The sequence below is a fragment of the Lonchura striata genome, chromosome 1 (genome assembly GCF_046129695.1).
Source record: "Lonchura striata isolate bLonStr1 chromosome 1, bLonStr1.mat, whole genome shotgun sequence".
NCBI lineage: Eukaryota > Metazoa > Chordata > Aves > Passeriformes > Estrildidae > Lonchura > Lonchura striata.
The window spans coordinates 39561163-39576201 of record NC_134603.1 but is presented as its reverse complement, the minus strand read 5'-3'; the positions used below and the strand labels follow the sequence as shown (position 1 = coordinate 39576201).

General features: G+C 35.7%; 1 protein-coding gene across 1 annotated transcript in view; it reads left to right on the top strand.

Annotated features, from left to right (window-relative positions):
- RP1 (RP1 axonemal microtubule associated) overlaps nt 1–15039 on the top strand; it is a 161373-nt gene that overhangs the window by 59804 nt on the left and 86530 nt on the right. Inside the window, exons 24-26 of the mRNA XM_077784119.1 lie at nt 4008–4233; nt 14147–14301; nt 14940–15018. Coding sequence (XP_077640245.1) covers nt 4008–4233; nt 14147–14301; nt 14940–15018 — 460 coding nt within the window. The remainder of the gene's footprint in view (nt 1–4007; nt 4234–14146; nt 14302–14939; nt 15019–15039) is intronic.

Below are 15039 nucleotides of genomic sequence, written 5' to 3'. Positions count from 1 at the left end.
TATCCAAGTGATCTTCATGCTAGCCTGAGTTAATCTGAAAGAGATTGTAGATACTCTCTGCACAACAAGACAACAGTGATATTTTTTTACTTATTCTAGTAAATGAAAGAGAAATAGAGTAAATACATTTATTTTTTCCATATTTTTATGGAAGTATCTTTCCACTGGACCTTTTCCTGTTCAGACAAGGAACTTTACTTTTCACTTAGTTAAACATCTTAAGTACATGAAGATCGATCATACCAACTCCATTCAAAATATCACAGGTATGCTAGGGACCAAAAAGTGTATTTGCATAGCTCATTTAGAAATGGAATTAAAATTTATTCCTGGCATCCTCTTTAGGTAGAACTTTTTGCTGATAAACCTGGATTTCAATTATGCTTAGAGAAAAATTGTTAAATATGAGTTTTGTTAAGCTTCAATTTCAAAAATTAAGGCCAAGTTGTCTAACACATGATTTAATAAAAATACTCCCATTGCCTATGGTAAGATTATTTAGTCCTATAAATAGTAGCAATGAGCAAAGCTTATGGAGGTATTGTTTAGCAGGTCAGTCTAGCTTAACTGCTTGCAAACATTTAGAATATGACTAAATCAAAGATATTGTGTGTGAAAGCATGGCCCTTTTGAAAGTGGTGGACAGTTTTTTCAATAATTTTTACTGGTACTTGTGCCATGAAATATGATGTGATGTAACAGTGTAGAAAAATGTGTAACAGTGTAGAAAAATGTAACAGTGTAACAGTGCCTGTAACAGTGAAGAAAAATGCTACAAAGGCGATAGAATTACCACTATCATTTAGAATTACCACTATCATTGTAGTCACTATATTTTAAGCTTATTATGTGCTGTCACATAAGCAAGGTCTTTATGAGACCCATACCCTTTAGACCTTATGACAGGACTTAACACAAACTAATTAATGCAGCAGAAGGAGTTCCACAATCAACCAACAAGTTAACTTTAGATGATGATTCAAGTGTTTTGCAAAACCTTTTCATGGGAAGAGGCTGGCATTTGTAGAAGATTTCTCTAACAGGTCATCCCTAAGAGCATCACCATACCTGATGTTTGTGGTGTCTAGATCCCTTCGCTTCAATCTGTGTTTCCATGCCCTTGTTTGTCACCTCTGCAGTTTAGGTTTTATGTTCTATAGGTGGCTGATGTAAGCCACATCATAACAGAATTTGAGTTTCCCTCCATGTCCAAACTCTATTACATCACTGCAATTCATAATTTTTGATATCTCAATTAAATTTTAGAGAAGTAGCAAATAACACAAAATGAACAGAACATTTTAGAAAAAAAATACAGAATTTTGGAGTTGTGCCTTTTTCTGAGAATCTCAAAATTTATGAAAAGAGATTTGCAATGTCTCTGTAAGAGACATGAAAATGTTGTCCATGTATAGTTGAGAAACTGGAGCAAAATGGGTTTGTGAATTTTGTAGTTGCTCAGGAATCCTAAAGCAAATCCAGGAATAGAATCTAGCTGCTCAATTTTCAGAGCAATGCTTTAGTCCTGGAACTCATCCTTTCCTCTTTGGACATTTATTGCAGGCCTATCAGAATGGCTGTTTCCATATAAAAAGGAATACTACTTTTGCAGCTTTAGTTCCAACATCATAGAACAGCTAGACTGCAGTTTGTGTAAGCACGTTGTTTACAAGGGTGACAAAGTCAACTTTGTTCTGTAACTTTTTACAGAATGTTCTGGCTGTGAAAGTAGATTTCTAAATGCCAGGTTGTGTTCAAGTCATGCAGAAGTTCAAGGCAATTTATTCAACACAGGGAAGGAAAAATCAACCTCAAGACACTGTTTATGTTGTCAAAAGAATATCGTTAGCTCTACTGTGTTATGAGAATATTTTCCTCTGCATTTCACTGCAAGAGCAAATTTTGACTACATTTAATGGGATTCCAAGTGGCAAAAAATAACATGTTAGCAAGTCAATACCACTGAGAAACCAATATGATATCTGATCTGACATCAAGATTAATTGTTCCAAGCCTCAAATATGCAACTGGTACTGAAAATAAATGTCTAATTGTATTATATTGTCTTTCAGAACATCATATGCAATTGATTTCCCCTCTGCCATTGCCTAATTTCCACCTAAGAACATACATGACTTTTCTTCCCCAAGGTCACTAATAAACAATTATGCAGAAAACTAATATTATGCAAAAATTATAAGAGTATTACTAAGCCTGTTGTAACATGGGCAGTGTTCTGTGTTTTGAATTATTTTTGAGACTTTTCAGACACAGAAGTATGCCATTACCTCTAAGTCCAGCATAGTTTATAATACAAAACCCTCTTATTTTGTAAGTCAGTAGACAAGGATGCTTAATAATGTTTCCACTTTAGAATAATATGATAGATGAATATAATTTGAAGTTTTAGCTTTGCTTTTGAGCCAACTCATATGATACATACTAAAACTCACATATATATAAAATAGATATGCAAGGTTTCTTTATCAGTATTTCCATTTGCTTCATAGCCAAATGACTGATTAGCTGCTTCAGAAACTGAAAGGGGGTCTTTAACAGTTTCCTGGTCCTGACCAAGAATCATGGTAATTATTTTTGTATACAATAATCTGTGATGGCTGTGATGCTTCTCTTTCAACAGGGATTAAGCCAGAATTTTATCATGTACACAAGGTATCAGTGTTTTATTTACAAAATTGCCCTTTAACATTTCTGCACCACAAAGAGCAGCCACGAGAGCCCCACCTTTGTTGTTCACTAATACCATAATCCACTCAGTTTGCAATAAAGATTGAGAGTTCTAATACAGTTTATATTTATTTTCGAGGTAACCTTAGCAGTCTCCTGCCCACTGCAGAGGTCTCTGTTTTGCAGCTGGGTGACATTTTTTAGGGCAACTTAACCCATGTCCTGCCTATATTTGTGGCTTCAGAGTGGGTTTTTTTGGTCTGTTGTTGTAATTCTGCTGTGAGTATTAAGAGCATATCTTTGAGGTACATGGTTTTATTGCATTAATGCTATAATTGTATCTTCAGTTGGCACATCTTACTTTAACATACTGTTTTAATATAGCAAACCCTACTACAATGATTATGTCTCTATTCAGACTTTTTACTACTAGCATACATGTCATCCCCTCAGCCTGTGAGACTGAGTTTTGCCAGGCTTGCCTCAGGGATGTTTGTTTCCTTTTTGTTTTGATGTGAAATAGTACAAAATTGCTATAATAGTAAAGGAAACAACTCTTTTTTTGTTATTTTTTCACTTGGTGATTTTTTTCCCAATTACCATGACCTTTCAAACACAACACTGATAAAAAAAAAAAAGGTTGAAAGTGGTTAATCCTGCTTTTGTGCTTCGATTCCTGCCATCAGAATTGCCCAAAATACTTCTGCAACCCAAAACATAGTGGCTTTTATTTCAAGGCTGCAGTATTCAATGTGACATAGCCATGTTTTACTGTTTAAATTTGCTGCAGTGTAGCATCCCTGTAACATCAACACTTAGAAAAACAGTTAACCCTGGAACCAGAGCACATAAAAACATGAATCAATGAGAAAAGTAGCAGACAGATAAGTGGTAGGAATAATTAATAGGGCTCTGCTCATGGTAACTGTATGGACTTGTATCATTTGGTGTAGCAACGACTGAACTTAGTTCTGCTTGTTAAAGGATTTGTCTAGGAATAGAGATTTACATTATAGCACTAGAAAATGGATTCCTTGAAGACGTCTAGAAACAGACTGGATTCTCTGAGCCCTTTATTCACTTTAAATAATGGTGCACTGAAGTCAATAAAATTACACTTCCAGACTACTCCATATGTTTTTACTCTTTGTTTCTGGGATTCATTGTATATTAAGGCTTAGTTTTCTAACAAAACTCATTACTCTTGGCTATGTTAGCTGCACTGCACATTTAGCTTGCGTGCCCAGTATAAGGATGTCCAAAGACAACAGTGTAATTTGTTATTAAAATCTGGATTTTTTTTTTTTTTTTTTTAATAGATCAATCTCAGAGATCTTGGACAGCTATATAAAATCCGCATTGGCCATGACAACTCTGGAAATGATCCCAGCTGGTACCTGAAGCAAGTCAGACTTGAAAGAGTAGTCCCTGTTTCTGCTGAAGAGATTTGTCTCCCCATAGAGAGCTGGCTTTCTGAAGACAAGGATGAAGGTGATACATGGACAGAAGTGGCAATAAGAAACCCTGCAGAGGAGCTTTTACCATGTATGTGCTCAGTATTTTAGATCATGTGTTCATTAACCATTTCCTCTGAGTATATGACAGTTTTTCATTTCCTTCAGGACAACAAAAGCCCTCTTGCCCAAAAGCCAGTGTAACCATGAAGCAATCCCTTGCAGATATATTCTAGCTCCAGGAGAGGGAAGTGATCCTTTAACCCTACTCCTTTCCTTCCCAAAATCAGAATAATAGCTGTGCCCAGGGCATATTACCCTATAAAATATTTGATTTCTCAGAGTGCTCATACATCACTGGTAAATACTGCTCTTCAGAGAAAGACATCAGGTAGGAAATCAAGGTGTGTAATGTCATGTGGTATCCAGTTCATTTTAGCAAGTTTGAGGTCATCCTTTCTTGTCCTGAATAAAGCATACTTTACAATAAATCCATCATGTGAAGCATCACACACATGTTTTTCAAATCAGGCTTGAGTCACAGCCATTCACATAGAAATGGTTAGCTGCAGGATGACACTTTGGAACACCAAAGTTTATGACAGCTTTGATGCACTTTGTTCTCCCATCATATAAAGTTATTATTTAAAAAGTCCGGGGCCTTTATAGAAGAATAGGGATTCCGTATAATCACTACATGTGTCTTTTTTATTTTAATAGATTTTCTTTACATTAATAGAATGGCCAGTAATGTCTGACAGTGATATGTCTTACATAGATAGGTGCTACCATTTAGTAAATTGGATTCAAGCTGATTCAGTGAATTTTGCAAGGTGTGTGGGATTTAACATAAAAAAGATCACCCTGCATTTAATTGCAATCAAATAAATTGAGAAGAAAATATCCCAGAAGTGAAAACCCTTAAGTCCAAAGAATATAATTCTCTGAAAAAATTATTAAGACTGTGAATGTTTTATTGCAGAGGACAGAAGATGTTGAAAAACATGTATGAGCCAGCTCATATTTCTGCTTTGCTCTTTTCTTATTTTTTTTCAGAATTGTTATTAACTTCAATAAGTGATTTCAATAAAAGGAGGCTGATCAGGATGAACCAAGTTTTATGATCACTGACATGTACCACAGTACCATATGCCACTCACAGTGACATATATATCATTTACTGGTGCAATAAAAAATGGTGCAGAAGCCAGTTAATTTGTACAAACAATCAATTCAGCATCAATAATTCAAATCTGCATTATGCAGTCTGAAAAACTCATTCATAGAAAAGTACTAATATTCTGGTCTATATATATATTTATATATGAAAAATCAAGTCAGTTCTATCAAATGCTGGAAATATCTTTAAAAAGCAGCATATTTATGTAGTCTTTAATCATTGTATTGCTGCATATTTCCTTGTATTTGCAGGAAAGTTATTAAAATATATGTTTCAAGTATGAAAGAAAAGATACATTTCCAAAAGGACTTGGAAATATCTCAAAAAGTTAAGTTTTACTAATTAGTTATTGATTTTAGGAACATTTAAATTGAACATCAATACAAACTCAGCAAGGAGTCCAAAGCATTTTGTATTTATTTTCTCAAGAACAAGAAAATGAAACATTATCCATTTTAATTTCCCATTTAAAAGCTAATTGCTTACAAGTACTGAGCAAGCCACATCAAGTCACTTTCTCCAACAGAGGAAACTACATGCTGGCAATTACTTAATGAGGATTTGATATGATTTAGGAGTTTGTATTCTGTACTTTCAATTTAATCTGTGATCTTCTAGTGATAACAGATTTGTTTAAGTATAAAAGTAATGTGCTTGAAACTTTAAACAAAGCAAACAAATGTAAACTAAGCACAGAAGGCATTGGTCTTGTAATTGCTGTTCTTAAACACTTATCTCATTGCTCAGCTCCCCTCTCAGAAGAAATAGTAATTTTTACTTATTCTTTTTCTCCCTTTCCCCAGCTGAAATTTTCTATGCAACCAATATGGACCCAAAACCATGGAACAATTTTTTGACTCCTTGACTTTATTATTTTTCTAGCATCTTGTCTTAAGATCTGAATTTATTTCCTGCATCTGTTAGCTTTTCTTTACCTTCCTCTCTGAACTTACTTCTTATCCATTCAGATTTCTCACCTTGGTAGCCCTTGTTAGTTTTTCTCATTGCTCCTCAGTTGCCTAAAAAATCTGACACTAATCTGGTCTCCTAGTCCAAGTATTGATTTCAGTTCTTTATCAATCTCTCCATCACGCCAGTCTCAACTTCCTTTCTTAACTCAGGTTTCTTATCCCTCCAATGCAGGTCTGGTTTTGTCTTCTCTTTCCTTATTTTCCATGGCTTCTTTTTCTCTTCCTGTTACACCTTCTCTTTTGCTTTTCCAGCCCTGGGATCTAGAAAACACCTGCTCTGTCTTTGAAGTTGTCCCTGAATTCAGTATGCTGTTGTACTGTGTGATTCCTGGATGTTCCTTTCAGGTTTTTTTGATGGTTTGGTTGATTGGTTGGTTTGGTTTTGGTTTTTTTTTTTTTGTGATTCTTCTATGCAGTCTGTGCCTTTTTTTTTTTCCCTTTCTAGCAGTTCCAGATACATTTAGTTCACCAAATTTTACAGGTTTTCGGTTTTTACTTGTTGCTCCTTAGATATGGCTTCAACTCCTTGTTACACTCTGATGCACAAAATAAAAGTTATTCAACTATTTTCTAAGTGATAGGTATTGGAAATTAGTAATCATACCCTGAGTTGGGTAAATATTGAAATAAATCACTCAATGACAATAAGATAGAAGACTTTGAATGCTTTTGACTTAGCTTTCTGGCATAGGAATATTAGGGGGGGTCAGCCCAGATGTGCAGCTCAGAGTAGCTCAGTGAGGCTGCCACAGCTGCATGGCCCCAGGTCCAACCAGCAGCAAGGCTCAGCACATTCCCAGTCAACACTCACAGAGAGCACAGCTGTGTACCACACACCAATGTGTGCCAGCTGAAAAGATCACCCAGACACACAGAGCAGCTGCACAAACTCAGCCCCAGCAGCCTCATCCTGCTCCCCACTCTGGCTGAGCAGAACAGACGTCCAGCAGTGGGACTGTGTCTGTGTATAGGTGTGTACAGGGTAGATCCAACAGCTGGGCTCACACACTCTGCCTATCCCCAGTTGCCCCTGGATCCCAGTCTCTCCAGGTGCTGGCAACAGGACATAGGAGCCCCTGAGGCTGCAGACCTGCTCCAGCTTCTGGTACAGGCCATCTCCCTCATGCCCAACCCAGCAGGTCTCACCCCTAAAGATACCCACACCTCAGGGTGTCTCTGGCAGCTGAGTGGGACTCACCTGGTCCCTCCAACACTCGGCTGCTCATGTAGTCTTGCACTCAGAGAAATGGGCCTCTGACCCCTGGTTCCACTCCACTCACTGACAGTTTTATTCCCTTCAGTCTCTCAAGCTGCTGCCATGCAGGACTCCAAGTCCAGTTGCTGGTACTTGGACTCCCTACCCACACAAGCACACAGAGAACAGATGTGATCTATTTTTTAACACCACTTCCTTCCCAGGTCACCTAGATCCATCTGTTTCCCTGCCTTTAGTTCCTCTCCTAAATGTCTTACAAGTCCTCTGCAATCACAAAATCATCTTCTCTTCTGCCCTATATTGCATCTGATGCCTTGGGGCATCAAACCTCTTAAGTATGATAGGTACTCCAAGTTGCTCATCATGGTGGGTTTTATGCCCAGACTGAGACTCCTGGGACAGCCCTGCAGGGGCTGGCAGTGTGTTCCCTTTCTCTAAGTCTCTAAGGATTCCCACCTGCCCTTGTGCCCCTGTGATTGTGGAGAAGGGCTGTGATGGGCCTGGGAGAAGCCAGAGCAGGATGTTACCTGGACTGTCCCCTGCCTGTATTCCTCTGTACATGTGCAGAACTTTATCACAGATCCTAACAAGGGTTGTCTTCAGATATGGCTGAACTTTTGTTCTACAGGGGTACCTGATGCAAGAGGTATTGAATCTTCTTACTGCTATGTTTATATGAATATAAATGTCAAATGAGGATACAAAGGGGTAAATGTATCCTGTTCTTGTTCACATATTCAAAGGTATAACTGTATTGGTTCTCCAAGTAGAAAAGAATACTAAATCTTTGGAGCTGGAATTTTCCCTGCCTCTGTCTCAGTATTTGTCTTTTATTTCATTTCAGTACAGTGTGCAGGCAAATACAGAAAGGTTGGAAAGTGGCAATTGACTGAAATAGTGCAAAAGATGACCAAAGCAAATAGTAATAACATAAGTGTTATCTCTATAAAATTTTTATCCCTGTTCTATCACTCAGGAGGCACCAACTACATAAGTATATCGTCAAGCTTCTTTATAGTAAAATTCATTAGCAAGTGTGTTTTTTCAAAGCTGATAATTTTCTTTCATGTCATGAAGAATATATATATTTCCAGACTATTGCTCAAAATATTACTAGCAGAGATTAGAGAGCAGTTAGTGGAGATTAGAGTGAGAACAATAATTTTAATTGAAATGATACTGTTTTTGTATTTGTGTTTTCTAAATTAATATATGCACTACTTCTGAGGAAGATAGTCCCTCTTAACCAGTATCAGCCATTAAGAATTTGTTCTCTTTTGGCTTTAATGGTGCACTAACCTGTATCTTTACCCTTCATGGCAAAATGCCAAACACCCTTTATGAAAGCCAGGTGTAAACACCAAGTGACAAAACTAGAGATTCAACCTTGCTGTTTTGACAGATTGAGCCAAAATGACCATTTCATTCAAGTGGGCATGTCATATAGAAAAAAGGCAAAACCTGGAGCAATACTGTGCAATACCATTCTGGGATCTTGCTACGCCAGCATAAAGAGAGGACTGAATAGAAGCAGTTGGACAATTTTAATGTTGCGTGTCGTTTAACATCTCTCCAGGTTTTGTGCTCTTTGGCCAGTTTGTCTGTTTACACTGGCAGCCTGGTGGGAGTGAATTTGCTCAGTGAAGCACTCAGTGCTAAAATCCCACTTAGTTAAGTGTCCTATGGGCTCTTTATGGGAGTCGAGAGGGAAGTCTTCAGGCTTGTTCTAGTCTGTTCCCAGAGACTGACTGCCAGTTTGTGTCAAGATTGTTATCATTGGGCTCTTGGAATGTATTATCTGGTGTAGCTTCATCCAAAAAGGGCCTAGTTCTTTGTTCTAAAACCATTCCATGCTGCACACCAGAAAGAAGGAAGTAGAGCCAACCAGGTGATTCAGCAGTGTTGTAAGCAAACCAGTGTCACTAGGCACAGACAGCTATGGATCTTCAATTCATTTGCTTTTAACCAGAATTCTCAACTAATGACTGTACGTTTAGTGGAATTACTTTGAAAAGATCTGACAATGGGACAGAAGTTTGTACCAAAAGGAAGAGACCAATGTTTCTGCCATGAAAAGTTTCATTTTCAGATTCTCAACAATAAATTCTTCTTTAATCCTATTAGGTTTGTTTTCTTCTCCCAAAACATATCAACATACTAACTTAGTCTTTTGAGTGAAGCAACTGGAGGTATTTGCTTACTGTTTATATTTTCCAAAGGCAAGTGTCATAAGTCATTGAGTTCTGTACATTACTTCTTCAAAAGGAATTCATAATTATATACTGTGCCTGTGAACTGGGACTGATCTATCTCTTGTCATTGGTGAAGGCGCAGGTATATATCAATTTTCTGTATTGGAAACCCTGATTCTGGTCCACAGAATTGGAAATCTGGAAAAACGGGTTTTCCAACTCATGTTCTATTGCCCTTAGGTTACCTCTTCGTCATAACCAGGAAAATTTTCCTTCTTTTTTGTCCAAGGTAGTTCACTTCTTATGTTATCAATAGATGCCAGAAGCTGGAGCTGGGATTTAAAAAACTCCTGAAGTCTCATGATAGTATCTCAAAAGATAGAATTTTTATAGGCTGAGCAACTGGAAATTTGGTACTAGTACACTTGACTGCTCATATGACTCTATAGTATTTTTTATATATTTGGTTCTGTGATTTTTTAGCACAGTTATTATACTGCTTTAAAGTCTGCTTTTAGAAACTTCTCACCTCTGTCTGAAAACACTTTTGTTCCCTTTTTCATCTGTTTCTTCCATGCATCCATGTTACAGATTTTTCGGTTTGGTTTCTAGAGCTTATCTAAGGTTACCCTGTGAGCAATTTGAAGATTTCAATCACTTATTTTCTGAAAGGTTTCTTTTTTATTGAGTGCTAGCTGAGGTTTTTCCCCTGCTATTCTATATTAATTAATCCTCTTATATCCTTTATCAAAGTTACTGTGTTTTCCAAGACATTTCTGTTACTTTGATGTGCTCAACATTGGACAGATGCCTAGATGTGAGTCTCACAGGTCCCCCTCAATGCTGAAACCCTGTTTCCTGGCTTCTGTTGAGTGGCTGATTTTATGAAACAATTTTCAACTTTTTTTCTGGTTTTTTTTTTTTTTTTTTTTTTTTTTTTTTTTTTTGCCTATGGGTTTACCTCTCTCTGAATGTTGTGTCACCCCAGTTTACAGCTAGTGAGTGTAGTTACACTGAATCAGTATATAGTAAAATGAAATTACTACTAGAGAACAGGGGATCAGGCCATACATTTCTAATTTTCAGAGTTTTGGGATGGCTTTTTCTTCCTGCAGTGAAGGAGGTCTCTATTGCAGATGGGCCTGCAGCAGGGGCCTTAGAAGAGGTTGGTTACTCAAAAGAAATGAAAGCACAGTGTCAGAGGCTGAACACATTATCTAGGATTATTTCACTTTACTCTCTAAACAACAAACTGTGTTTTGTGAAAAATATACAGAAAACTGAAAATTGAAAAAATTTCACATATGGTGAGTCTTTTTGTCTCAGCAGTACATTCAATGAGTAGGTTTGTTCTGCTTGTATTGTCCCATCAAACAATTGGTGTACCTTGTTTTATCTGTTACAGAGTGGTACCATCACTCTTTTTCTTTGCTTTAAGCAATCTTTAGCTCAGGAGCCATTAGCACCACCACCTTTTGTAGCTGTTCTGCAATCTAGAGGAACTGCTTGATAAAACTTCAGCAATTTGAATCCTCTCAGTCTGGTCTGTGCCTAGTTTTCCATTTGCACAGAAAAGGTTTAATGTCCACAATCTATTTAGTAAATGTTTATATGACTGTGCAGGTGTTTCACCATAGTGGCCATGTTCACCATGTTCTAATTAGGCGTGTGTGCTGTGGAGAATGTTTTCCCTGCTTCATTTTTTGTGTGATTCTTATGAAATGCATTGTAACATATACTCAAGTTAAGGGGTATAAACATTCCTTTTTTTATCCTAATATAATAGCCTGTATTGTAGTAACGTATATTGATAGAAAAATTTAGAGCACAAACTGGTCTATTTTGTTAAGAAGGTTCCTGTATAAATAATGCAGATTGTGTAGCTTACATAAATGTCAGACCTAAGATTTTACAGATGGTGAGGGATGTATAGATGCAAGAAACTATGGAAAATATTTTCCAGTTTTCTACATTTCAAGATGTGAATGCTGTCTATTTCAGACTGATTTATTTAGGCTGATAGCAAAAAAAAGCTCTGTTTAATTATTAGATCATTATTGTCTCTCTGGTTACCACAGAGATGCACAGTGCTACAAAACGTAGTATAATTTATTTATCTGTTAATATCTTTGTGTTGTGTTATAAATACCTTTTGTTCTCTTCTCCTTTCATGGAGGAAAGGACTTGTTGATATTTTGGTTTTGTAAACAATTATTGTTAAATGGTTTCTTAAAAAGAAACCCTTGAATATGCTTTAAAATTGTGTTTATAGTTACTTAAATTTTTTATTTTTGATGATGGAAATTACTTGCAGTTGTAAGTAATACCGGTCTTTCTATATAAACAATCATAACATAAACACTCTATACCCTTCCATTTCCTCCCACAAATATTTTGCATTTTCAAAACTAAGAAAGTAAGTAAGACTGTAAAAGTGTGGAAGAGACTTCAAGTCAATATATCCCTTTTTCTACTACCTGCAGCATCTTGCTTCATGGGTAGTGCAGCCCTGTTATTGAAATATGTGGTCACAGATTATGATAATTTTTAGCATTTTTTGTTTGGAAATGTAATCTCTCTCCTTTTTCACTCCTAAAGATTTTTCCCCTTCATGATCAGCATGGCTCTTTGCTATGCTGCACATTTTCTGTCATAGTTTGCTACTATCCCTTATCCTCTGCCCTTTGGCCAGCTATGATTATATTAGCAGTTATGATATAAAATGTAATTTGGATATATAGCTCAATTATGCTAATTATCAGATCAATTTATCTTTGCTACTTGCTATTCATATCTAGAATTTGTTTTATCATGATTTATTAATGTTAAAAACCTTGAAACTACTTTTATAAGGCTCTTCAAATTTTTGAGGATATGTGTGAATTATTGAGATCATTTATATTTCACAAGCAATGCTGGTACACTAATGCATGGATGTGAGAGCTGCAATGAGTGCTTGAAATTACAGAAAATAATAAAATTGGTCAAGGAACACCACTTCTATTTAGAGTCCCAGTCATAATAGTGATAAAGAGTTGGAGACACGGTGTTTTCAGATAATTTTACACAGATTAAAATAACTACCTGAATTTGATTAAACATAGAGTCTATCCATAACATTTCTTCTATATTTTAATACATGTGGTGCTATTTTTCTCCTTCAAGTATTTGCAGTATTATTTTACTACTTGTTTATCGTCTCATGTGGGAATCAGGAGTAGCTGTTTTTCAGTGATAGTGGACAACATGATGTTTGAGTTTTATAAACTGACTTGGGAGCCAGTGAATAAAAAATGTATGAAATGTCAGATTCTAGTAGCTATCTGGTGGTGTAAAGGTAACAGTATTTTAACTAGTTTTTGTAGAGTATTGTCCAGTTTCAAGCATTTTGTTATATTGTTTTCATCTTTGTTTCTTCTTGAACGAATTCTGTTTGTTAGGATTTGTATTACCTTTCTTTGCTTCCAAGAACTGTTCAAATTATGCATAAATGAAACAGTAATCTTTTGTGTGATCTACTACATAGCAGCAGAAATGGCCAGCTGTGATTAGAAAAGAAAGACTGCATGGAAAAATTGCCATTAAAATATAAACAGGAATTTTTTTCTAAAGGCACAGAGAAAAAAACCTGAAATTAAGCATAATAGCATATGATCACTGCAAAGAATTTTTTAAAAATGAATTTGCATATCTGGATAGTAAAAAAAATAATATTAGTGTGGCATAGAACATCTTAAGACAGTAATTAAAAATATATTATATATTAATTTATTATTATATTATATTATATTATATTATATTATATTATATTATATTATATATTGCAAAATTCTTTGAAGATGTATATATTTTTTGTGTGTAAGATAATAATGTCTAGATTATAGGGAGAGGCATTAAAAAGTTGTAAATATATTTTAACTGAGAGCTGTTTTGAAAGCCCTATCATTCACTAGTGACAGATGTAGAAACCTTCAAAAGCAGGGTTCATTTTTTTATAGGTGTAGGAGCTGCTCATCTGCTTGTCTACCTTTGCATATGGGATGAAAATCTAAAACCTATTTTAAGATGAAATGAAGGTTAACAACCCAGATAATTGTTTTGCATAAATCTGGAGGTTGAAAATGCTTCGGTACCAGTGAAAAGTAGCTTTTATTTCAGATGATGACTCGATATATTAGGTGGTATCCCAGTAAATTGCAAAGAAACACTTTGTGAACTAGCAATGCATAACAATGTTCAGCATAATGGGGTTCTCCTAAGCTTGGTGTTATTATATTTTTGTGAAGAGAATTAAAAGATTTGAACCTAGAAGCTACAAATTCATGGATAGTTGTTGCTACTTGTAAACTTGAAAATCAGTAGAGTTTTCTGGAAAATTTTTGATGAGGAAACTTTTGAATCTTGTGCAAGCTGCAAGGATAATCTCAAGTTTTTTCTTCTTGTAGTGTTGGTGTATGAGGTCCATGTATACACAGGTGCTAAAGTTGGTGCTGAAACAGATTCCAGTGTTTATATCAACATCATTGGGACAAGAGGAGATGCTGGCAAAAGGAAGCTCCATAGGTCTAAGAATAATAATATTAAATTTCGACATGGACAGGTGAAGTAAAAACAATGTTGCTTCTGATAAATAAAATTAAATTATGGCTAGAAAACACTTTTGTCAAGAAATGTAAATATCTTTTTATTTACAAGGTTTATTCAAGCATTGGCTATTTGCTTTATTCAAAATTCCTTACATAATTGCATCATATAGATAATATTTATCTGTTTAATCAACCATTTTCTGAGAGCTTTAGATATTAGAATTTGGGTATTTTGGTCATTTGTATTGCACATATAGATAACATTCTAACAATATCATTGTTGTAGTCCTGAACAGATCATTGTACATTTGAGAAACAGGTTCTATTCTGTATTCCTGAGTATGTTTTACAAATTTGGTGAGGCACACAGGGCTGGAAAATACAATGTAGACACAACCAAGTAATTGAAATTAATCATTGTGTCATGCCAAATGTATCAGTGCTGTCCCTGTGGAGTAATTTTCAGGTGTTATTTACCTTAGAAAGTTTTAAAGGATCCTCCCTGTTTGGCCAGGATTAATATAAAACAACTATATTAATTTTGAAAACAAACAAACAAACAAAATATTACAAAGAAGCTTTTCTATACTATTAGAATCAAAGCAGTAGCTATGTTTAAGACTCTTATAACTCTCCTTGTATGGTTCCACAGATGGATATTTTCTGCATAAAAGCTGTCTCACTGGGAGACTTGGAGAGAGTTCTGATTAGCCATGATGGAGCTGGTCCAGGTAAGATTTAATTTCCTAGAG